Source organism: Vidua macroura, chromosome 6, assembly GCF_024509145.1.
Source record: "Vidua macroura isolate BioBank_ID:100142 chromosome 6, ASM2450914v1, whole genome shotgun sequence".
Taxonomy (NCBI): domain Eukaryota; kingdom Metazoa; phylum Chordata; class Aves; order Passeriformes; family Viduidae; genus Vidua; species Vidua macroura.
The window spans coordinates 14,291,940-14,317,705 of NC_071576.1; the positions used below are offsets into that span (position 1 = coordinate 14,291,940).

General features: G+C 42.7%; 1 protein-coding gene across 2 annotated transcripts in view; it reads right to left on the reverse strand.

The window, feature by feature from the left end:
• Window positions 1–18,146, reverse strand: part of C6H14orf132 (chromosome 6 C14orf132 homolog) — a 35,467-nt gene extending 17,321 nt beyond the window's left edge. The window contains exon 1 of one of the 2 annotated variants that reach the window (XM_053980938.1): window positions 18,051–18,146. In XM_053980938.1, coding sequence (XP_053836913.1) covers window positions 18,051–18,077 — 27 coding nt within the window. In that variant the 5' untranslated portion in view covers window positions 18,078–18,146. Of the gene's footprint in view, window positions 1–18,047 lie in introns of both variants that reach the window. The other variant, XM_053980937.1, reaches the window with a different exon arrangement.
• Window positions 18,147–25,766: the final 7,620 nt, after the last annotated feature.

A 25,766-nucleotide genomic window follows, 5' to 3' on the forward strand; every position in this document is an offset into this window, starting at 1 on the left:
GGGCTCCAAATAAGATGGGCTTTGAGCCAGAATCTGTTCACATGCAGAGAAACATCAGCAAAAACAGCTAGTCAGGATTTGTGTCACAACAAGATCTGTGTTACAAATCTGATTATTTGCATAATGAAGGAAGAAGAAAAAGGAAAAGTGGAACTTATTTTCTTTATGGACTTTAATCTTCCCCTTTTATTCATATTTAAAGTTCCTTCTTGCCTTATCTTGTCGACTTTGATTGTAGGCTCTTCAGGGCTTTTTGTCCATTTTCAGTGTCCACCACAAGATCTGCTAATGAGTCTTTAAAACATTACTAGGGTTCATCTCACTTCCAATTCCAAAAATGCCTTAATCCTTAATAGACTAATGATATTCTGATGTTAATTTTTAATCATTCTCATCTACAGCTTGTTTCACTAATCCTAATGAACCAATGGCTTCACAATGCTGAACAAACTCAAAATGCAGGAAGCTATTCTCCTGCTGGAAAAACAAAAGTAAAGCCAAAGGCTGATTTTGAACACTTTTCACCAAAAGGCTAAAATACAGGGGCATGCTCATTCTTCTTTTCAGGAAACACAGTGGCTTTGGTCAAAGGCTGCTTGGCATTCTGGGGCTGAAAAGTGCACAGCTGACCCCTGCTGATCTCTAGTTACAACAGCAGAAAAGCAAAAAAATGCAGCATTGGCATCTGCCAACTGTACTTGGTCATCCACAGACAGAACAAGATGAACCAATAAGAGTTGACAGCCTTAAAATATTTATCTGATCCATATTGTTTTCATCTTAGGCCTTCATTTAAACCTGAAATTTAGATGATGACATGTTTCTTTCCTTTGCAGAAATGCAGACAAGATATTTTGCACATGAAAAGTTTGACATTAGCAGAGTGAATTACAGGGATATTGATGTACTCTGATTTCTTAAAAGGTTACTGTGATCTTTTGTTGATTAAGAGACATGATGCCACTAAGATAAATGCTTCAATTGCTATTAACAACATCTCCCAGTGACACATCAAACATTTTTACACAAAGTGCTGGATAACATAAGGAAAGGTTACTTCTCATGTCAAAGAACAAAGCCTGTGACCTTAATGATTTTGCTTTGAATTATAGTAGAAATGTAAATGCTTGATTTAAGCAACACTGATGCAATATTCTTCACAGCTCAGAAATCAAGCACTAAAAGGCACATGTAAGAAAGCTTTTTCCAGGTGATAGCCTTTACATCTGCTGGTCATCTTGTCCTTTCAAGTGAAAAAGATATGAAGGAAAAGAAGCTACCAGGGAGACTAAATGCAATTTTAATAAAAAATGAACTGCTATTTTATATCATGATTTCAGATGATTATATCATAACACAAAATGATGAATGGTAGATTCATGATGAATCTGCCTCTTTTTCCCATAAAGATACTGAAAGTGAAAAGAAATTAATCTAAACCAGACAACTGCTCACTGGACCCACACACTCCAAGTCTATCTGACATAAAACAGAGAGGTGCTGATTTCAGTTCAAGGTGATAGCCCCCTCTTTCTAGACATCCTCATTCATATCCATCCCACACACAAGCTCTTTCTACCCTCTCCAAAGACATGGAGTCAGCATAGAATGAAATTCTTGTATTCAGGACTCATGCATTTGTTGAAAAGATACAAGACAACCTCATCTTTCACACAGACAACTACAAACTCCTACTAGGTGATTTGAACTTGTTGCTCAAAGGACTTGGTTAAAAGATGGAGTGAGGGGGAGCAGAAAAGCTACAACCAATTATCATTTGATCATGGAAGGCCTGGAAAGGGGAAAATACATTTTTAGTCCACCTTGACATATGCTTATAAAGACATAATTTCAGTGACAGGATGAAAAATCTAAACAGATTAACCTGAAATGGACTATGCAAATGGAGTCCTTGTAATGCAGTGATGCATGAAAACCGGATCTGAACGCATGCTCTGGAAATCCAGATCTGAAAGCAGATGCATGTGTGATGGCACAAGAATGTTTTTATCTCAATTACTAAAAATGCTGCACTGAGGGAAGAGGAGGGGCATGCTGGCAGACAGCTGCAAACAGATGTGAACAAGCTGCCCTTTCCCACTCACAGGGCTGGCCTCGGTGCCCAAAAGGACTGCCCAACCAGCGAATGAAGAAGCACGGGAACTCAGACTGCTTCAGGGAAAGGAAATTTGCACAAATAAGGATATCCACAAAGCAATGATTCCTTTCTGTCAGCTTCATTGCATTGCTGCTGAGGTGAGAGCATTAAAACTGAAGGGCTAAGAGGACTTATCACCACTGCAAGCAGCTTTTGGAATTATTCTCTAGTTATATCCATTATTTAAACTAATTAATAACTAATGACAATCTCTTTATTGATTGTCATTTTAATTTATTGTTCTTTTATTTGTTTGACTAAACCCCTGATATGAAAGACATTGAAGAAGGCTGGCCAAAATGAGATATAGGCAGGCTGCTGTTAGGCTCCTCTGTAACCCAGTTCATTGCTTGGAAGAAAAGGGGACTGTTACCTGGAATACAGTAGTTGGATGATAAACAGCCAGTGACTATGGAGCATTTCTTGGGAGGATCACTGTCAGGCTGACAGCTTCACACATATATGGATTCATGTATGGGAATATAATTATGCTTGTTTTCTCCACAGAGGTGGAGAAAAAGACAAAAATCCTTCAAAATGGTGTTTAGTGGGCTGAATATTCAAATACCTGTGATTTGAAATTTCTTAAATTTTTTACTCTATCTAACAATTCTAGTTAAATATAAGGACCTGTGAAAATAAAGAAAAAGGTCTTGATAAACACCCAAGAATAAAGGAATGGGAACAGGGCAAAGATGGCAATGAGACAGAAGTCTAACTGGAAGGTTACACACATCAGCAGTCCAGCTATGGCCCAATATTTTACCAACTTTAAAAAAGGACAGTTTTCAGCAGGTATTGTGGAAAGAAACCATAAAGTGGCTTTGCTGTTTGTGTGAAACTAAATACAAGGTTGAGGACATATATGGGAAAAGGCAGCCCTGAAATATAAAAATTTATTAATGGATGAGATCATGGCAGATGGAATAGGTGAGATTTTGAAGGGAAATAAAGAAGAATGGATGAGATGGTTGACACAAATGCTAATTTATTATATAAATGCTCCTCATTTGAGACAGATGAAGAAAAGGCCTAACAGGACCTAACAAAACAATTGCTTGTCTTTTTGGTTAATGATTTCAAGTTTCCAAATCTTCATAGCACTTCCAGTTTGCTCTGCATTCAGCCAAGTGCAGAGTGCACATCACTCGCTTGTTATTTCCTCAGCTTATATTTTTCTTTCCACAGGTCTGTGCAAAGCTAATTTGCCTTTTACTTACGGATTCTGAGCAGTTTGTGGGCACTGCATTCATGCTGCCTGCTCTGCTGCAGCAGCAGCTATCACCAAAACACCCCTGACACTGCCTGCAGGACATATTAGCAAGCTGATTTATATCTGCTTGTGACTCCTGCATGGTTTTTTTCAGTTCTGCTGTATACATCCCACATGTGACAGTTTTAACACAATGCTTTCAGCATTGTTTTCTCTGGATCATACCTATATCATGCAGGCAAAGCCTGTGTTTATTCCCACTGATAATTTACAGCCGCTCTCAGCATCGAGCACTCAGTGCACAGAGTCACAGACCTGGGAGCAAATGTGTCACAAACACCCCTTCTCCTGGATTCCCCTCTTGCTCTTCAGCGAAAGGCACTTCTGCTCTGGCAGACAGGGGCATTCATGCTGGTGGGCAGTGACAGATGGGCAGCAGAAGAGCAGTGCCAGCCCCCCCCACTCCTGCTTCCCCACGTGCCCCTCCGGACGCAGGGACCACCGCTCTGCCCAAGGCTCACGAACAGGGGGCCACCTGCTCCTGCACACTGGAGACACGGCCAGCTCACCTCACATGGCCAGGGCTCACCCTTATTGTCCTTACATGGCAATAAGGTCAGGTGGCATCCTGTCACTGTGGGGCTTTCCTGGGCAGGAGGAAGGTGAGGGCTGGCTCCCTCTGGTCAGCATCAGGTTTACATGACGTGAGCGCACATATGCCCTCATTGCTGCTTTGCTTCCTGCTTTTTAACAGCAACTGTTCCCATCAACCTGTCTCTTTAAGAATGTATCAGATTTTTCAAAAAACACTTCTGGAGTCTATCTAGTGGCTTCTGTGAAATACATTAATAAGAAAAAAATCAATTTCTGGAAGATTCAGGTTTTTGCTGATGGTGCCCACAACATAAATCCAGTGCACGGTTTGGGCAGCACAGGCCACAGTTAAATTTGACCTACAAAATAAAATGTAGCCCAGACTGTACATGAAATAAACAGTCCTATAGCAAAAACAGTTCACATCACATTTGAAAGATGACTTGGGATTGTGCTGCTTGAAGCACTGGTTCCAGTAATTCCAGGGATCACAGAAGCAAGTCTACTTTCTGATTAATTAGAAAAACAGAAGAGAAAAAAAATTAAGTGGGAGGGAAAAAAAAAGGCCAAATATGCTGACTGCTATGCTTTGGAAGCTACAATCAGGTGCCTCCAGGGAAAGGCAGAGCTCTCCTAATGATGACCCAGTGAGACCAACATCACCATCCAGAGAATATAAGTTACTGAATGAATAAATAAATATATCCTTAGTGGTTCTCAGAGATAGGCACCCAAATTATTTGATACTAGACAGAAAAGGAACAGTACCATCACACAGAGCCATGGCAAAGGAGGTGGCAGAGAGACTCAAACTCTGCCAAGCATTGCTGTGACTCAGGTGCAAGGCTGCAGTAGCCCGTTAAAGCAGGGTGGCAGTGAGAGAGATGCAGCCTCCCAACAAAGAAGGGTAAAATGCTTCATCACAGCTCTGAAGTCATGACCCTGAAAGCACCATCCATGCTGAGCTTTTAACACAGCCACACTGTTTCCCACACACTTCAAAAACAGAGGGATAGGTAAGTCCCAGTTAGGAACACTGACAGCAGGCCAGCCTGATTACAAAGACCCTCTCTAGCTGCCACTGTGCTGGGGTGTCTCTCCAAGAGACAGCTGCTAAGGGGCAATTACCAATGATCAGACCATGTAACCAATCTGGTGCACTCAAGGGATGATGGCTCTCAACTCCAGGCCAAGCATACAGCTCCTGCCATGAGATGCTTTTTCTGTGTGGTCCCCTCCACAGCTTTGAGGAGGAGGAAAGCAGAGATAAAAGGAAAAACAGAGCACAACATCCATGTCCCTAAATGCTGTATCTTCATGGGATATTATGGACTCACCCTCCTTCTGTTTATCTGGGATTGTTCCACTTCAGCCCCCAAAATACATCACAGATTTTAATCCTATCAACTTTCTTGACTTACTGGGTTTTTTACATATTTATCTTACATATTTATCTTTACATATTTATCTTTAATAAAGATTTACTGACTAAATACAACAAGTTTCTGGGGATGCAATGACGGAAAATATGAACTTCTGCATTTGTTTCTTGGATATACAAGAGAAAATGTTTATATTTTCAATTTCTTCCCCCCCCCCACATTTTCAAACAAAATACGAAAGCAATCCCTAATTGTTATTTCTTTAAATGTTTGCTCAACTATGAATTTACTTGGCCTTTCTTACAGTAAATATCACTTGCTTACATGTGAGAATTACTCATCACTGCTGAGCAGATAATAAAATCAGGGAATACAATGACAGCGGACAGGAATCAGCATGTTTCTGCATTTGGTGAGCCACATGTCTTCCTGATACAACTACACTCAGAAGAGAAATGTGTGATTTTACCAGGTAAGTATGTGGCCTTGACCTTAGCTCTTCTATTAAATTAACAGAAAAGAGTGAAATTCTCAGGTCAAACAGTAGGTTGCAAACCACACAGAAAGTGCTGACAGAGCTATTTTACCTGTGCCTCAATATTTTTCAAGTGACTGATTTTAAAAATAAATTGCTAACAATGCAACTGCAGGAATATCATGTTTGTTTATTCTCACATCAGTGACTGAGAAACTGTAAATAGGTGTGACAGCTGCTGCATCTCCTCTGTTGTCACCACTCTGCTGCTCCTGTGAGACAGGCAGTGAACAGGATGCCTACTAGGAGTGACAGGAGTATAGTATGATCCTGAGGCAAAGAGTTGCACATGAACTCTATTAGTTCTAAACTGATGTCAGGGTTTCTGTCAAAATCAGCATGCAGAAAGATGCTGCTTATTTCTGGGGAAGAGCACACCCTGTTCTGTTTGTTGGCCAAGCTTTACTGAAATGGCCCAGAGTCTGAAAGTTCCAGTTTTCTAAACTTCTGTAAGATCACCTGCCAGATTAGTTTTGAAGGAAATGACACCATAGTTTAAAACAACCAAACAACAAAACAAAGCAACATAAAAATCAGAGCTTGATAGTCATGAATCCAGTACCAAAAGACAGAGCTGTAAGCTTCAAGCTGTAACTTCATTAACATCCAGAAGAACTAGAGGGATGCTCTGAGCATTATCTGCTGGGCCACCTGACTGCACATGTAGAGCAAGAAGGATTTGCTGCTTTGTCTCTGCAACCAATGGCCAGTTTAAGCTTCCACACTAAAGAGCACCAAACTGGGAATAAGTGCTCACTAAGACCCTTATCTCCTCTGTGGCCTCATGGGACAGTCCAGCCTTCTTCTCTATATCCTTTAATTTCAGGTGAAACTTTACACTCTTCATGAAAAGTTCTGAGGTTTATGAGAATGAAAATCACATTAGAGGTTGAAGTCCCTAGGTTGTAGGTCACTGCTGGATGCAGCAGTTGGACAACAACCCTGAAATACAATGAACAACAGACTCAGCTGTATTGTCTGTCTCTGGATGCCACCCTATGTGTGCTTGCCCATGCTGGCCCAGCCTATGGTCCCTCACCTCTCTGGTCATGCCATGGCCCTGTGGGACAGAGCAGAGGCACCCCAGATCATCACAGTGTGGGGGTGCCCCAGTCATGGCTCACACAAACTTACAGTATATGCCTGATGGCTGCTTATATTGTAGTGCCCCTGAGATCTCTTGAGTAAGTATGGAGAGGCACCCACACCCTAAGTGTTACATATTTCTGTAAAAATTATATCATGGATGTGGTGGAGTCCAGTTGAATTACCATCATAACCTATGGGCAATACAAGGTATTGAATTTTTTAATAATTAAAAAATCTAACACTAAGAAATTATTGAATCTGTTTGCATTAATGAACTTATATCCTTGGTTAGGCAAGGCTAGAGTGTAAAACTGTATGATTAATTTCCTAACAGCAGAGATCAGTTGGCAAAACAAGACCAACTGTCATTACAGAAGAGACTCTCCTATTTAGTCTTCTCTAGAACTGAGTTTTAAGATTTTCAGTAACAGTTGACTTTGCCATTTCCAAAGCCAATAGTTACAGAAATAATGAGCTGGCTCCTGGGAGTTGGCCAGCATTCTCTGCACCAGTTCAAATCAGACCATGTTGTGTCCTCAAGGAAGACAGCAGACTTTGGCCAAACCTACCTTCGCTTCCTCTTCCCATTTCCCTTTGCTTGTCAGCATGACCCATGGCACATGCTGGCACCTGAAGGCTTTAAGGCACAGCAAGGGGTTTGTTATCATGGCAGCCCAGACTGTGGCTTACATCAGCACATTGTCTTCTGCCTTCTCCATGCCCTCCCTTCTCCAGACATGCACCGTGCAGAGCAGAGGTCAGGAGACAAATGTTTTAGAGGCAGCAATGTTTATTTAGTCATCCAAATACCCATCTTTAAAGTGCTGTTAAGGGTATTCTGTACACTAAAGTGATGAGCAAGATATGTACCATGAAAACCACCCGTGCTGAAAACTACAGCTGGCTGGGTAAAGAATGTTAGCTGTGAAAGTGTAAAGGACAGTTGTAAGAGAAGTCAGGAGGTGCATGTCTCTTCTCACACTTGGTAAGATTACAGGAGAAATGAGTTGCAAAACTACCTTGGAGAACAAGGGAGAGAGCAAGCACAGCAATTCAATTTCTTCTGCTTCTGTTTCATGTCCTTGAGAAATGCCAGAGAACACACCAGGAGAATAGAACATCTGCCACCCTGACAACAAATTTCACTGCCTTGCTCATCTGCACAGTTTCACCGCATGCTCAATCAGACGGCTCAGAGACCAACACAGAATGAACCATTTCACAGCCTGGATCCTATCACAGAATAACCTCTGGCATGCCTTTATGTTAATAACCACATATTTAATGAAGGTGACCTCTAGGTCTGTGAGGGGAAGGATATCATAGCACAGGCAAAGAGAGAAGAGTGTTTGTGAATGAATTTTCAATATCTTTCTCACAAGTGACTGCTGGGCACAGCATCTAGAGGAGAATTCAGAACTTTTCAAATTGAGATTGCTCTAGCTAAATAAAACCAAAATATAAAACAGAGCAAAGGACATCTCTAAAGGACATTTCCACTCCTGAGATCTAGATTCTACATCAGGTACCACTCTATTTTTAGTAACCTGCAGCCCACTAAAGACATACTAACAGGCTTCTGTCTTTAGTAAGTCAACTGGGAAAGTTTTTGCTGTGTTGCTTACAGTTTCAGTGATTGCAGCATTTTAATTTGCTGCTCTGATGCATTTGCATCTCTTGTCCCTGAGCAGGAGAATTGTTTACTTTTTCATCCCCATCTTCCAGAACTAAACTCAGATTTCTGTAGGCTTTAGACTGGAGCTGGTGCAACTATAGCATCTGAAATAATTCATAGAAGGTAAAGATGGAGGATATGAGAGCTGAAGAAAGAAGATATTCAAAGAGGAGAGCATACCTGAGTTGGAAAGAAAACATTTTACATAGGCAAACAAGAGAAAAGTTGTGAGGAAACCCCTGAGAAAGATCCATAAAAACTTATGTGGTGCATCAAGGAGGGTAAGGTAGAAAGACAAAAGGAGAAACCCAACACATTTCAAGTGAAGCTCACATTTAAAGAAGAGCTATTATAATACCTCAAAATGCTTTGGCATTTATTGCAAATTAGCAAGACATTTAATTATATACTTCATTTAAGCAGAAGAGAAGTTCAGAGAATTACATATGCTAGGTATACACTTAATTAGGGTTTAGATATTTAAAGGCGATCAGCTGCTCCACATCTTTGGGTTCAGCTGACATCTCAGAAATCCTTTAAAACTTTAAATTTTAGTATTTTTGTTTCTGCATCAGTCCTATTGTTACTTTTTCTCTCTGAACATACACCTGAAAACATCTACACATCAGTTGAGGAGACACAGCTGTCTTTTTCCCTTCCATGCAGCAACTCTGGTATTGGTCTCTTTTATCAGTCACAGAACCCAGCACACCATCCCACATTTTGCAAATGCTCTTCCAGCTGTTTTAGCTGGGAAAAAAAAAAAACCAAAAACCAAAACCACAGTGGAAGTTTTGTTTTAGTTGTGCAGGCTCATTCCTAGGGTGTTCCCCCTTTTATAACATTTTGAAAGGCTTACAAACAAAATTACAACAAACAGAACCAGCTGAGGTTAACAGCTTTTAATATTACTAATTTTTAAAACGTTTCCACACTAGAGATAATCACTTTGCAAAATAAAAGGAAATGGCCCTGCATCCAGCAGCTTGCTTCATAGAGGTGCTGAGCTTTTCTGAAGTGACCGTAACAGTAATGATTTCTAATTAGTTGCTGCTTGGCAAGTTTGGGCTCTGGCAGCTACCAGGAGTGTGGAATTCAGCAAAGACTAAAGATTCCGTGTCAGAGTAGGTGTCATTTCAGAAGGCTGGTGCTGTGAGACAGACTGAGAGCACTGTGTGGGTGTGTGAGCCAGCGGGGCAAGCGGTGGGCAGCGAGCACCGCTCACAGCACCAATTCTGGCTGCTGTGCACTCACAGTTGTACTCACAGGGAGAGATTTCCACCCTGTACTGCCTCTGCTCCCTGTAAGCCTGCCAGCACTGCAGAGCACAGTCAGTAAGTGCTCAGCGCTCCTGGTCTTTGTGCCACAGCTGGCCATGTCTTCTGCTCCTATTCAGTGCCCAGGGTAAGGACAGGCATTCCTCACTGCAGCACCAGAGCCGACAGGACTGCACACCCTGACCATGCAGCACCTTCAAAAAAGATGTCAAGGAGTTCACACACTTCATTCTGACCCTTTTTTGTTCCAAAGTGCTCATAACTTGCATTTGAAATATCAGGATCCTGTTTGCCAAAGGCTTCCATTCTATGGAAATGGAATAATCCTGACATGTTAACCAGCACAAGAAGTAGATCAAGCCACTGATCAAGGCACACAACTATCATCAATTTACAACCAATTTTCAAGGATCTTCCTTTCATATTTCAGCATGTATCTGCTGGGGAAAAAAAGTGTTTATAACAATCACAGAGAGCCATCAGCTTTTCAAAAGACACCTTTAAAAATCATCATCCCCGTGAGCAGAGGATGGGGTTAATAGTAATTCTGTATAGGATACTATGCTTATCAAACCAAGATGTCTGCTGAAACAACAGACAGAAGACTAAAACAAACCTCACTAGCTCAGGTAGAAAATGCAATTCATGACCAAAAACACTTTCAAAGAAACTAAAGTCCAGCAGAGAGACATAGCAAACTAACAGAGCTGGTCACTGCTGAATTTACTAGAGTTGCAGCTCTAATTTTCTGCTTTCCACATCACTGCACTCCATTTGAATGGTCTAATCTTTGATCAATGATTTAATTTGATGGTGTATGGTCACCAAAGGATCACACTGCTTTACTTAATCCTGTACCCTTTGAATCATTTGGAGATTTCTGCTTTTGTCTGTTATGGGAATGAGGTTAGGAAGATGGTGAAACTAGCTTCCTAATGACCAGCATCCATTACATTTTCAGCAAAATTTAAACCAGGATCTCCACCCATGTGTTTGCAGCTCATCAATGAATTGAGAAATTAATCCAAAATTACCAAAACCAAGGTAACACCACCGCCACCCCAATTTATAACCAGTTAAGATTTCCCAGCCTATGGATTCTGAGGACCCAATTGGGCTATTTAGCTGCTACCCAGAAACTCCATTCTCATCGGGTCTGCCAAGAGAATCATTGCTCAGTGTAGGACAGCGTTGGGCTCTTACTGTTCAAGAAAAAGCAGGCAGCTCAACAAGCAAGATGTTTGGCATGAATGTAGAGCTGCTTCAGTCTTCATTCCTCTTACCAGCCATCTCTAGCTATTCTTTGTGTACAACAGGACCCCAGCTACTGCTGCAATCAACTGTGTTGTGAAATGCTTTATGTCTGTAAAACATGTGAATGTCTATTTGCTATTATATTACAACCCTCCTTTCCACACTCAACAAGGATGGAAATATGTGACATCTGCTCTGTTTGTGAAGTTTTTAGCATGCAACTGCTGAAAACCATGTAAATTATTTCAAAAATATTAAATGTGTCACAGAATTAGTCTCAGAGTTAATGGGCACAAACAAGAAACACAAATAATTTCCAGTTTCTTCTAACCCTTGTTGTGCAAAGGTGCACAAACACATGTGCCACATAAGCCGCATCCTCCTTTCCCTTCCCCACCACCCACCTCCTACCACATCCTCCTCTTCCAACATGTAAGAGCTCCTATGAGAAATTCATAATGTTATTAATTGATGAAAGCACAGTCACCCCGAAAACATTTAGTCTCAGGCTTCCCTGAATTAATAACATGACCAAGAGAAGGTTTCCTCTTGCTGTCCTAGGATATTTTTCTATGAATTGCAAAGCATTCTCTCTCCATCAGTGCCAGGCCTTAAGATAGCTCATTTTAAGCAAGTGGACAGTCCTGCTGATGTTACTGGAACAATATACACGTGTTCCAAGTGCAGTAAATGTTTAAGTGTTTTGCTGGATTGAAATCACTGCTTTTAACATCTTCTGACAGCAATTACATGCACAATCCTGGAACAACAGCCTCCTCCAAAGTGCAGTATCAACACTTTATAAAAACAGTACGCCCAAATCTCCAATGAATTTTCAAAAGCTCTGCTGGAACAGAAATTTCTACTATACAAGACTTGGAAATGTAGTCTGCAGTGTTACTGCAGTGATAAGAAAAGTGAAGGGATTCCTCTTGTTCCCCACTCTAATAAAAATCTAATGCAATTGTGCCAAGCAGCCAGCAGAAAGAAAATTGTAATCACCTCAACTGTTGGCAATATCCTGGATGAGGGCACTGATTTCTGCATACAAAACAGGATTTTGGCAACATCTGGATTATACAGCTGGTTCTTCTGGCTGTGCTATACCACAGCAAGATATCGGGACTTAAGATTGAACCAAAGCATCTGAGAACTCCTTAGTTAAACTCATATCTGCTGCTTTGATTCTATTTATTATAAGTCAAGACATTCTGGAGGAATCAAAGAATGCCAGAGAAAATGACTTTAACCTTTGGAAGAAAGCGGAGCTGGTAGAGTAATGGTCAGTGCCCTATTATGCAGATAAGTGAGCACATAACTGGTTATACAAAATAATGACTACAAATTCATAGCTAACATTATTAATGTTAAATGATATAGATCAAAGAGGTCTTTTCTGAGATTATAATCAGAGCAGCTTTTGACAAGGAGTTGTTCATGCATCTTTTAATCCCAACTCTCCATTGGTTTGGCAAAGAGCTTGCTTTTTGGTGATCCCACTTTTTAAAGAAAAAAAAAAAAAAAGCAGTCCTAAGCGTACACCAGTAATGTCAAAGCTTCCAAATGGCCACCATTTAGCACTGTCAGACTCCCCAAGTGCAAGCATGACTGAAAGGTCTGTCTGTCTTTCTCTGGAGCTTTCTTGGCAGCAGAGATGGACACACAGACACATGCAGCTCACATTGAGCAAGCAGCCTGGATTCTGTTTTGAGCTGGTGGGAATAACCAACCCAAATCACAAATCTAAACTCTCTTTTTTTTTAATACCCTCAGATTACCTTGCTGTAAGAAAGAGCACAAAGCTAATAAAGGCTTTGAATCCCTCTCCACCCCTGAGATGGAGAAGGGATAAAGAAATAGTGGGAAAACAAATGCAGTATTGTCTTGCACTCTGGTTCCTCTGTGCAGATACAGCACAGTACAGCAGATCCTAATTGTGCATCCTCTAACATCCAGAAATCTCATTAGAAAGTAATTAAAGGATACTGGACCTATGTCTGGGATTTCTGGAAATGCAGCAGCTCTGTTCAGGTGGCTGGGTGTCCAAGAATGCCAAGCACACCCTCTGTGCACGTAGCAGATTTCCAGCATGCACATGGGCTGTCCATGTCAGTTGTAAAATATGAGTATAAAGCTGGTGAAGGGTCTGGAGCACAAGTCTGATAAGGAGTAGCTGAGGGAACTGGGGATGTCTAGCCTGGAAAAAAAGGAGGCTCAGGGGGAACCTAATTGCTCTCTATATCCACCTGGAAGAAGATTGTAGCCAGGTGGAGGTTGGTCTCTTCCTCCAAGGAACAAGCGACAGGGCAAATTTAAAACAGCCTCAGGTTGCGCCAGGGGAAGCTTAGATTGGATATTAGGGAACATTTCTTCATGCATAGGGTTGCTACGTGTTGGAACAGGCTACCCAGGGAAGTGGTTGAGTCACCACCCCTGGAGGTAGTTAATAAATGTATAGATGTAGCAGTTAAGGACATGGTTTAGTGGTGGACTTGGCAGTGCTACATTAATGGCTGAAATAGATCTTAAAAGTGTTTTCCAATCTTTAAGTGACATAATGACAATGATGTTATGATTCCATAAGTCAAAATGAAAGGGTATTTTAAATCAAAGTTTGCAGAATCTGCTATTATAATATTTTCTCATAAATAACTTGCATGACATTATTGACCCTAAATGAACTCAATTCATCCTGTGTAACCCAGTGCTCTTCAGAAGTTATATAGCTCTTAATAATGTATGTTTCATGTGGAAGCATGGATTGTTATTCTGACATGGTAATAGGGAATTATATGGTTTCTTCAAGAAACAACAATGACCACCTCCCTATGGGGAAGGTGACCTGAATTACTGCCAATGAAATGAAAGGCTTCAAGTGACTTGAATGATCACTGACCAGACGTGAATTCCTAGAAGAGTAATAGAGAACACAAAAGCAATGAAATTATCTTTATTTTATAATGGTTTTGCTTTCTGTACCAAACTTGCTCATTTGTTTCTCTAGCTCCTGAAGCATGGTATCACTTTTCACGTTTAAAACAAACCCCTATTACTCCAATTGAAATGAAAGATTATAAAAATACAACTTATAATTATTAAACTATACACAAAGAATTCAACTTCTTGTACTTCAAATCCTCAGAACCTGTTCACAAAGAGGTTTTGAACATGGAGAATCATCAACTATATATGACTTACTCAAAAAAAAATCCACAGAAATAGCCATACTCCCAAGGCTCTTGCTACCTTTTTCCTGTTCTAAACGTAAAAGAAGAAAAGACCATTTATCTGACAATTAAAATTTTATTTTTACTGTAGGGAGACATACCCAACCATAAAAACGCTGCAAATTAAGGAAATCCAGTCTTCATTTTTAATATGAAACAGAAAATACAGGAAACACTTCAGGAAAATTAAATTGCAAACATAAATCTTGAAAAACATATCAGTAACATCATGACTGCAGGTGCTGCCCAGCTCATATCAATTTGGATCATACTGAAGACCATTACATCATTTTTTATTCTCTGTCTTCCCATTTTTTCCCCCACTAAAAGCTTCTATTTTTTTCAGGTTGAAGACATTTCAACCCTGCTCCCATTAACATTTTTTCATCAGCTGGCTGTTAAATCAATATTAATTTTAGTCTGTAAGAAGCAGGGAGGGGGCAGCTCACCCCTGGGCATCTGACAGCAACCCCCTAACCCCTGATAAAAGCATCGAGTGATCTTAGCCTGGATGCAGCACTCAGCACCTCCCAAAACCAGGCTTTTATGCTGCAAGCAAAAGTCTCTACCTAAGAGAAGTGGCTATTTCTGAGGTTACCTAGACTACAGGAGCGCTCTCAAATCACTGAACAACATGCAGAAATGAGGCAGTCATACAGCTTAGCAGTGGCTGAACATCTTTGGCACAGCATCTTGAGACGTACAGCATTACTTTAACTAAAATATGGATTTAAAATGGAAACCCAATGACTAGCTGCTAATAGGCTTTGACTAGGTGTGAGTCCTGCTCATTTAGCACAAGGGACCTTAAACCAAAGCCAATCAGAGCACCAGCAGAACAGAGGACACCCAAGCCTGCTCAGTCAACTACTGACTGGAGATGAACACACTGATGCAAAAAGGCTCATTTTAACAACAGACTTAATAGTTACAGTCAAAAGCTGTTCTTCATGGCACGCTAATAAATACAATACAGATGAGGTGTTCAGGTGGTTGCTCAAGCTGCACTTAGGAGGAGGCCAGTTTTTAACTGTTCATAATACACTGCAGAATCCTGAGGCAGCAAGTGGTGACCAAACTTATACACACTCTGCTTCTGTGTTTACATCAGAGGGGCTCTAACATACAGGTCATTTATGTTGTCTCACAAGACATCTAGCAAAGCCAATTTGGGTCCACAGTGAGCAGTGCAAAGGTGTGATAACACACAAAAACAATTTATAGAAACATTAAGTAGTCTACAGTATCCTGTAAAAATAAATTAACTTGACAGGTAACCATTGCTTGTATGTCATCAAGCATATCAGTTTAGGTATTACCTATTTTCCTACAAAATATTAATGTGTCTGGTATTCATCAGCTAAAATGTAATACCTGCTGCAGGTGGATGATAATGAGAGTGATAGCAGAGTATCTTTAGAAGTGATTATGTGCAGGAAGCACAAGCCAATAATTCTATTGTGTTCTTACTTATTTGTTTTTGAAGATATCTCACTGGACCATACCACCAGAGATGCTACAGAAATGATTCAAACAAAAAAACCAAAAAGATTGAAGAAAAGCAATACCTGAATTAAAGGAGTGTCACACTGGGGGTTAAATGTCACTATGGTGACAGGAATGTAAAAGGCTGACAGTTCAGAAAGGTACAAGAGGCCTGTGATGAGGAGTAACAGTGGTAAGTGCAGCCTCCACTGTACACAGTGATCTAAGAAGTGGATTCATTTCCTTCAGCAGAAAAGGAGCCCAGGAAATCCTCTCCTACAGCTCAAAGTTTAATTACAAATATACCCCCTGGAGGAATTCCCCAGATGCCCTGCGCTGTGCAGAACCAAGGAGCCCTATGCCCCCACTGGGAGAGATGTGACAGACCTAACTGCTTCCCACCATCTTCACCACTCGAAGGGCTTTGTGGCACACAGCTCCAAGGAATTCCAGCCTTTCTTCCTGAGGTGTGTTGCCTTGCCCTCACCTCACACTGAAACAAAAACTATCAATTGACATTTCTTGTGACAAAGGAAAACAACAAATTAACCCCAAAGGATCAGGGAGAAAAGTACGTTTCACTGTAAACTGTTGCATTAATAACCTTAGTAAGTGTAAGACATATTTGTACTGGGAACTATTGAGAGAAGCAAAGCAACAGTGCTTTGTGACTCTTCCAACACACAGAATTAGTGTAGAAGTTATGTGGAATATGGGACAGCAAGAATAAGGGAGAGTATAAAAAGAGAATGGGCAGCGCTAGTCCCAGCTTTGGCACACTCCACTCTGACTATGGGTAAAACCTGCTGCTGTGCTGCACCTCTGCTTCTGTGCTATGGGAGCATTCCCCTTCAGCTCAGTGCTTAGGGAACAAAAGATGGACACAGAGAGCTCACTGAATGTGCTGAGAAGGACCATAGGAAATGATCTGACACCTGCAAAATTTCTTTTGAATACTCCAGTTACCAGGAAGATCTCATATCAACAGAAATTATGCTTTCCTCCCCACTGTGGTTTTCCTTATAAAAAATTATTAGAAATACGTCCAAAGGGAAGAGATGCTTGGACAACCAACTGCTACCTTCAGAAAGGCAGAGCCTGACACCACCTCAGAAGGGGACTTTAGAAAGGGAACAAGACAAAACAGCCATTGTATTCATGAAACAGAACGACAGCTCAAGGATTGGATTTGGCTTCCAACAAACACCTCCAGCAGAAATCAGCACTCAGGCAGCAACAGTGCAGAAAGGCTTTCCTGGCCCCTACTCCACCTCTAAATGGTGGGTGATTTTTTTTTTTTTTTTTTTGCAAAATCATAAACTTGGATCCAAATTATTATTGAAAAAGGCCAATTATACTTAGCTACCCACATGAATAGAAGAATATATCCTGGAAAAGGTAATGGATGGTCAGTGAGTGTGGTTTTTTTCTCAAGCACAATACTATCTGTCTGTTAAAAACCCAATTCACCTGGATTCACCATGATGATTTTTGGCTTTGGGTGGCTTATAGCCAGTACATACTTCTCAGTATATTAAGCATGAGTACATTGAACACCAACACCCACAATCATGCCTCGAGCTGGAATGAGAACTAAGCTGCAATTTAAAAAATTTGTTCGTGCGAACAGAGGAGTATTTCTATACACATCAAGCTGGATTCTGTATGCGTAGACAACAACTTAAAAAAACCCAAAACCACAGATGCACATACAACCGCAGTACGGAATGGGGATAAAGAACCGAAAAATCGCATCTCCGATTTTCATTTGCAGCCGGTCTCGGAGGATGGAGAGACGATTCCTCGCCTTGCCCAGCCCGAGGCCGCTGGCAGCGCCCCGGAGGCAGGCGGGGGAGCGGCAGCGCCGCGCTGGGCCCGCCGCCGGGCGCTAACAGGTGCTGCGCCCCGAGCTGCGCCGCCAACTTCTCCTTAGCAGCGCTAAGCCGCCTCATTTTTTTCCTTTTTTTTCCTCCTCCTCGCCCTTTCCCCAGGGCGCGGGACCGCTCAGGTTTACACCCGCGCGGACGCAACTTTGGAGTAGAGGACCGGAGCGGAAAGCAGAGGAGTGGATGCGCGCCCCGCCGCCCCCGCCCGGGCTCCCGTCCCGTCCCGTCCCGTCCCGTCCCGTCCCGTCCCGTCCCGTCCCACCGTCGCGCACCACCTGCGCGGCCATGAAGGAGAGGTCCATGGTGCTGCCGCTGGAGCTGCTGGCGGAGCTGGCGGAGGTGCTGAGGCTGCCGCTGCCGCTGCTGCTGCTGCCGGGGGCGGGCGGGGCGCGGGGGCGCGGCGCGGGCACCGCCTCCCCCAGCAGCGGCGGGCGCGGCCGCGGCAGCGGAGCCGACACCGGTACCAGTTCCAGCTCCGGCGGCTCCCGGCACGGCCCGGCTCGGCCCGGCCCGGCGCGGCTGGCGGGCGGCTCGGCAGGGGGCGGGGGCGGCGGCGAGCCGGCCCCCGCGCTGGGCTGGGCTCGGTCCGCCCCCGCGGCGGGGGCAGGCCGGGGCGGCTCCGCTCCGCCCGCCCGGCGGCACCTGTGGGGCGGCCCCGGCCCGGCACCGCTCCCGCTCCCGGCACCGCTCCCGCTCCCGGCCGGCAGCGCCGGCGGCGGCCGCGGCGGCCCGGGACACCGGCGACGGGGCCAGCCCGGGCCGGCAGCCGCCCCTCGGCCCCCGGGGGCCGTTCGCCTTCGCGGAACGGCTCCGCAGCCGCGAGCCTGGGTGCGCGGGCACGGCCGGGGGGCCGGGGCACCGCGGGACCCCCGGGCTGAGTCCCGCCGCTCGGAGCCGATGACGGGCGAGTGCTGGGGAGCGAAGCGATGAGTGATTAAAGCAGCGCCGGGCAGGTGCGGCTGGGCTCGGCTCTCGCGGCGTGTGCAGGTCCTCTGCATCACACGCGCCTCTGGAGATGCACACCTGGCGGCCACGCTGCTAATCCATCCAGCTAATCCTGCCCAGTTTGCCGATCCATCAGCCTGGTTTTAAAATACTCGGCTTTCTGTCTCACCACGGCTGAAAAGAACTCCCGACGGCTCAATTTTCCACCTTTTCATGACTGAGCTGTTGGATCTTTATTTTCAGCTTCTCTCCTCCTTGTTCCCAGAACTTATTGTTCAACAATACACAATAAACGTATTTTGTCCCTTTTCTTATGCTTTTCCCTGCTCCTCACTAACACTGTTAACACCTTTAGGATGAAAAATTCAGTGTATTCCTTCACTGTTTTTTCCTGAAAAACCTTTGACACCAACACAAAAAGTAGGGTAATAAAAATGTGCATCCTAATGCATTAAAAGCTTTTTTGTGTGTGTGTGTTTTTTTTTTTTTACTCTTTGACATGCACATGTTAGTTTCATCTCCTAGGCTGAAGTCTTTGACCATGTGTTTACTACTTCAGCATGTTGCCAAGGTCTGAACCAGGGCCAATGAGAATATGAGTGTGTGCCACCATCAGAAGTACAAGGAAAATCAGCTTTGCACTGGGATTTTAAAGTCTGGAGGAAAAAATAGACCATGCTTCACCATGTGTGCTGTGAGCTATTTTGCCTATTGTTGCAGTACTGCAGCAGGAGGTGATGGAAAGAAAATCAGATGTTTTAAATCAGTCCTTTACTTCAGTGACTGTTAATGTGTCTGCCAAAAATGCTTTTATGTCAAGAGGCCCATTAAGTAAACAAGTAAAATCCCAAAGAGGCAATGTAATTTTAAGATTTTTTAAATTCAATTGCGTAAATAATGGAATTATCTCTTCGTAGAGTCTCTCCAAAGTTTTGAAAGGATATTGATGTATGTATCAGAAGCCATAAATTAACTTCAAAACAGTGTTAATCTTTCATCATCCAGATAAATTTTAAATATGTTGGGTAAACATCTCCTCATAGCAAATGTGGCCTGGTCAGTCATAGCATCTGCAGCAACAGAGAATAATAAAATAGTTCATGAGAATAAAAACATAGTTAAAGTTTCAAAATCACAGTGACTTCTGCACTCATTTAATTCTATAGAGGATGAGAATTGTAGAACAGCAGAGCTGGAAAGAATCTCAGGAAATAATCTACTCCATGCATCTGCTTAAAATGCAACCAGTGACCCTCCCAACAGGGTGTTTCTCTTTACCCAATCTCTTCTTTAAAGTATCTAATGAGGAATGTTCTATTCCCTACCAGGCAGTGCACAAATTTATTGCACTGACCATTCTCTAAGGTTGCGCCAAACAGGGACATGAAGAAGAAATTATTTTCTTTGGAACAAGAACTTGCCTTCTGAGAACTGCTCTTTTTCTTTTTCTTTTACCAGTCTTATGGTATTTTGGCCTTTCCCTGAAAGCGCTCAAGGAGGATTTCTAACGGTACCAAGATTCACCAGTCAATATTTTACTATGATGTTCAACAAGTTTAAGAAATTAACACTAATTCATATTTCTTAAGCCTGACAAAGGAAAAAAAAAATCACTGTTCAGTTTTCACTTTTGATTTTCCTCTGGTTTACTGCCATGTTTGTGAAACAGCATGATTTGTACTGTTTAAGATGCAAATAATTTCTGAGGAACACCAAATTATTTGTGTTTGTAGAACCATAAACCATTAAGGTTCAAAAGACCTCTAAGATCATTAAATCCAACAGTTAACCTTACATTGCCCTGTTCACCATTAAATCATGTCCCCAGGTGCCACATCGTTTCCTTTTGATTTCAGGGATGGTAATTTCACCAATTCCCTGGGAAGACTGTTCCACCGACTGACTACCCTTTCAGTGAAAAAAAATTTCCCAATATGCAATCAAAACCTCCCCTACTGCAACTTGAAGTCATTTCCTCTTGTCCTGTTACTTGTTACTTGGGAGAGGAGACTGACCCCCAGTCCATTAAAGCCTCCTTTCAGGCAGTTGTAGAGTACAATAAGGTCCTCCCTGAGCCTCCTTTTCTCCAGGACAAACAAGCCCAGCTCCTTCAGCTGCTCCTCATTAGGAACTCCAGAACCTTCTCCAGCTCTGTTGCCTTCTCCAGATTCACTCCACTGAACACAGGATTTGAGGTGTGGCCTCACCAGGGCTGAGTACAGGGGGACAATCCCTGCCCTGTTCCTGCTGGCCACACTCTTGCTGACAGGCCAGGATGCCATTGGCCTTCTTGGCCGCCTGGGCACGGCTGGCTCATGTTCAGCCGCTGTGGACCAACACCTTCAGGTCCTTTTCCACTGTGCAGTTTCCCAGACACTGCTCCCATCCTGTAGCCTAGCAGGAGGTTGTTTATGACCCAAGGGCAGGACCCAGCACTTGGTCTTACTGAACCTCATACAATTGGCCTCAGCCCATCAATCCAGCCTGCCCAGACCCATCTGAAAAATTTTCCACCCTCTGATAGATCCCACCCAGCTTGGTGTTATCTGCAAACTGACTGAGGGTGCCATCAATCCCTTATCAATAAAGGCCAACAGGACTGGCCCCAGCACTGAGCCTGGGGAACATCACTGGTGACCAGCCACCAGCTGGATGTAACTCCATTTGCCACCACTCTTCAAGCTTTTAACTGTGATACTACACAATATAAAGCTTTGTTTCTTCATCTTCCCCCAAAATATATTTTTGGGGGATATAAATTTGTGGATACAAATTTTTTGATATAAACTTTGGATATAAATTGCTTTATTGTAGCTCTGCAAGTTCTTCTGTAAAACAAATATTTTGGATGTGCTTCTGTCTTTCAGAGCTTGAATGAGATCTGCCAGCCATCCTGCCCACCCTGTGTCCAGTTTTATCATCAAAATATCTAGCCCACTTAAAAAGATTATGTCACAATTTACTATTTCTGTGGACAAACATTGTAGCACCCAGCTAAAAATGCAGATATGATTGTATAACATTATTCTTAAAAACAAGCAAAGATGCTCTTGAATTAGCTTTAAAGCTGTTTGCTATAAAGACCACATTTTTCAGTACAGTGGAACACAACTCAATTAGAGAATAGTTCGGTTTGTCAGTTTTCCTGGGGCATAGTAGGAAATCCTTTCTTGCACTGCATGTGCACATAAGCTCTGCCTTTGCTTCACAAAACAGACCTAACAAAATATGACAATTGAGTCTTGCTGCCAAAAAGGATTTTAAATGCGTTTGTATCTGTACAGCCCCACTTACCATATGTTGTATTTAGATACCCTAGGCAATGCAGTACCAATTTTTAGCTTTGCATCCCGATATCACATTTAAATCTTTCATCTATGTAAAGGGAGACTAATTCCCATTTTAAGGAGAGAAGATAATATTGGTTTCTTGCTGCATTTTGATATACTTTTATGCTATTTCCTCTGAGTCCCATTTTAAACCTACTGTTGCCTCATTGCAGCAGGTTGCAATCACACAAGGCAATTAATTCCCTTAATGAAGAATCAGCCACAGTGACATGTGCTATCCATTCTTAAGACAGAATTCATTCTCTCTGACAGACTCTTGCTGCTCAGCATATCACAAAGGAGGCAAAGGATGCTGAATTTTGCACATGAATTCTGGGTGGACTGAATCACCAAAAGGGAATTCACTCAGTCTTCCTTCCTTCCTCCCTCCCTCCCTTCCTTCCTTCCTTCCTTCCTTCCTTCCTTCCTTCCTTCCTTCCTTCCTTCCTTCCTTCCTTCCTTCCTTCCTTCCTTCCTTCCTTCCTTCCTTCCTTCCTTCCTTCCTTCCTTCCTTCCTTCCTTCCTTCCTTCCTTCCTTCCTTCCTTCCTTCCTTCCTTCCTTCCTTCCTTCCTTCCTTCCTTCCTTCCTTCCTTCCTTCCTTCCTTCCTTCCTTCCTTCCTTCCTTCCTTCCTTCCTTCCTTCCTTCCTTCCTTCCTTCCTTCCTTCCTTCCTTCCTTCCTTCCTTCCTTCCTTCCTTCCTTCCTTCCTTCCTTCCTTCCTTCCTTCCTTCCTTCCTTCCTTCCTTCCTTCCTTCCTTCCTTCCTTCCTTCCTTCCTTCCTTCCTTCCTTCCTTCCTTCCTTCCTTCCTTCCTTCCTTCCTTCCTTCCTTCCTTCCTTCCTTCCTTCCTTCCTTCCTTCCTTCCTTCCTTCCTTCCTTCCTTCCTTCCTTCCTTCCTTCCTTCCTCCCTCCCTCCCTCCCTCCCTCCCTCCCTCCCTCCCTCCCTCCCTCCCTCCCTCCCTCCCTCCTCAGTGAGCATAGCCACAGCTTTTCTTCCACAAAGGTGAGCAAGTACAATTCCTCTTTAGAATATATCAGAAGGGGCTCACTGTTTAAAGGGATAAACCCAGAAGAGGGAAGGTTCTGTGACCTGCCAACCCCAAGATGAACCAAGCAGGTCCTGGATCCCTGGGTGCATATCTTCTACAAAAGTCTGGCTTTGGGAAGCAGATCTGCTCCTCAAACCACATTGGAGGCAGATGTCTCTGTAGAAGGACAAGTAAGTCACTGCAGAAAAAAGAATTTGGAGGACTCTGCCTATAGCCCAGTGTTTCAGGCACCCCGTGCAAGCAAAGCAGTCTGATAAAGAACTGACAGGACAGTTGGCTTTTATGTTAGGTAGTGCTGGGCAAAGAAGTACAGAAATGACTGCAGGAGAAGACAGGCACTACATACTATCTGTGCAGCCAGATCCATGCCTAGTGAGATGTAGCATGCGACTCATTCTTTCTCTTCCTTTCCAGTGGTAAATGAAATTACAATAACAAAGTTTCATTTTTTACTCTGTAATCTTTGTTAACTTCCATGTCAATATATTTAAGTCATCACATGGTCAGGATGAGACGGCGTTTTTTTTTCTTTTCTTTTTCTTCCTCTGTGGTTGGAAATGGGTCTGGCTGTATCAGCAATGGAAGCCTGGAGGTCAAATCTATACCTATCAATTTCTATGGATTGACAAACAAAAATACCTTTGTAAATCAAGGCTGCATCATCCCTGCTGACCTTCTGATATATCACAGTAATCATGAGAGGGAGCACCTATTTCTGACAAATTTGGTGTGGATTGCATTCCTTTTGATTGCTGTAAAATTCAGCAGCTGTTACACACTGAAGGGCTCACTCACACATAACATAATAAAACTACTTAGTGCCAAGTAATTCAGAGACAAATTAAATTTATAACTTTCTGTTATAAATTTCTGTTTCTTGAATCCCCACAGCTGCTCACACGAGTATAGTGATAGTCAGATATTACTCTCAAAAGACTTGTGGGCAAAAAGAGATTTAGACTTAAAACTCTTTTAAAAGCAGTATCATTAGCACATAGATGAGCCATAATGGTGCTCAAATTCCTAAAACCTCAGGCCTTTAACTTCATGTAGGATTTAATTCTAACAGGCAAGATAGCTTCTGAAGTTCAAGGAGCTTCTCCTTGTACTGCTGGCACTGCAGCTTTAACAGCAGACAATCCAAATTGCTGTGATACAGGGGAGAAATAGATAAATACTTGAACACAGATACAGGGAACAACATTGCCTTCTACTTCACTCCCAGTCTCCACCAAGGCAAGGATGGGCACTCATCCCTCTTAGGAGTCAGCACTATCCAGACAGCACCAGCCAGCTCCTTGGCTGCTCTAAGTCTTGAAAATTTTGTCATTGTTTTTGTCTCATTTATGAGAGCTGAAAATGCAACAGAAAGGGCAGCAAAAGCAAAATTTGGCTCCTCAATCTAGGTTAATCTGCCTGGCCCACCCCTGAGCCCACCCATAGGATGGCTCTTCCCATAGGAAGGCTGGGGCTGCTGTCTGTGTTTGCAGCCTGGCCTGCACCAGGCACTCCCAGCTAGAAAGAAGCTGGGAGAGAAAAGGTGCCAGAGAGGTGGGAAAGTAATGGGTAGGGAGTTACCTCCCCTCAGCGGAAACAGACATTTATTACAGACAGATATCAAAGTATCTCTTGCAGCCCTGGGGCTGAGCCCGCATGGCAGTAGTGGGTCGGTAAGAGTAAGGGATGTATACTCTAGCCTTCCTTCTCAATTACAGTCTTCCAGGTATTTTGCTACAGAACCATTTGTCTTAGAGATTGAATGTTCAGGTAATGGCTTCAAATCAGTTTATTTCATGTTACATGACAGAAAGATTCATAATGGATCTGGAAATTGGCACTAATTTAAGAGGCACTATTTTGAGGTGAAGGCAAAACAGAAAATGCTTCATACTTATGCATTATTAAAAACTTAAGAAATGTCTTGGCTTTTGAAAACATTCATTCCCACCCCAAATTTACATTAGCTGGTACAAAGGAATGAATAAAAGATTGCTGCCAGTAAGGCTAGAATTCCCAGTTCAGGCCAGATTTTGCCTGCAGTAGCCTCCTCTAGCCCTGAAAGAAAATATGTCTCCACCAGTTCTGTTTGTTATTGAGTTAAATATCTATAAAAAAGCTTTTAACAGTGTAAAACATTCCTAGTGGAAATAAACACTACTTTTTTACTCCATTCAAACAGGCTTTTCACCTGTCCTTAGATCATCCAATCTGTTCAAGGCGAGCAATGAGCTCTGCAGTGTGTTTCCTGTCACAGCACATTTGATTTCTCAACATTGACACACTCTGGACTCATTGAAACAATATATTCATCAACCATAATGTGAATTCAGTTCTGAGTAAGAAATGTCAACATACATTTAAGAATCATATTCCATGACACAATTGCTAAGATGCTAATTGAAAATATTGGAAAGAGGACATATGGCCTTTAGAAGGAGAATTTTATGGTCCCCATTGGAGTTGTCAAGAGAATTAGTTTGCAAAAGGGATACCCCTGAAAAACTGTAAACATGTGTAGACTTTTTTAAGATAATCAAATATCCAGAAGAAGACAGCACTGCACAGAACTTTAAGAAATTATCTACATCAGTCCTCTGCCTTGAATGGGGATGAATTATTATTTATCAGCCCTGGTCAGTTCTTTCTCCTTGCTAAAGAGACCTTCATCT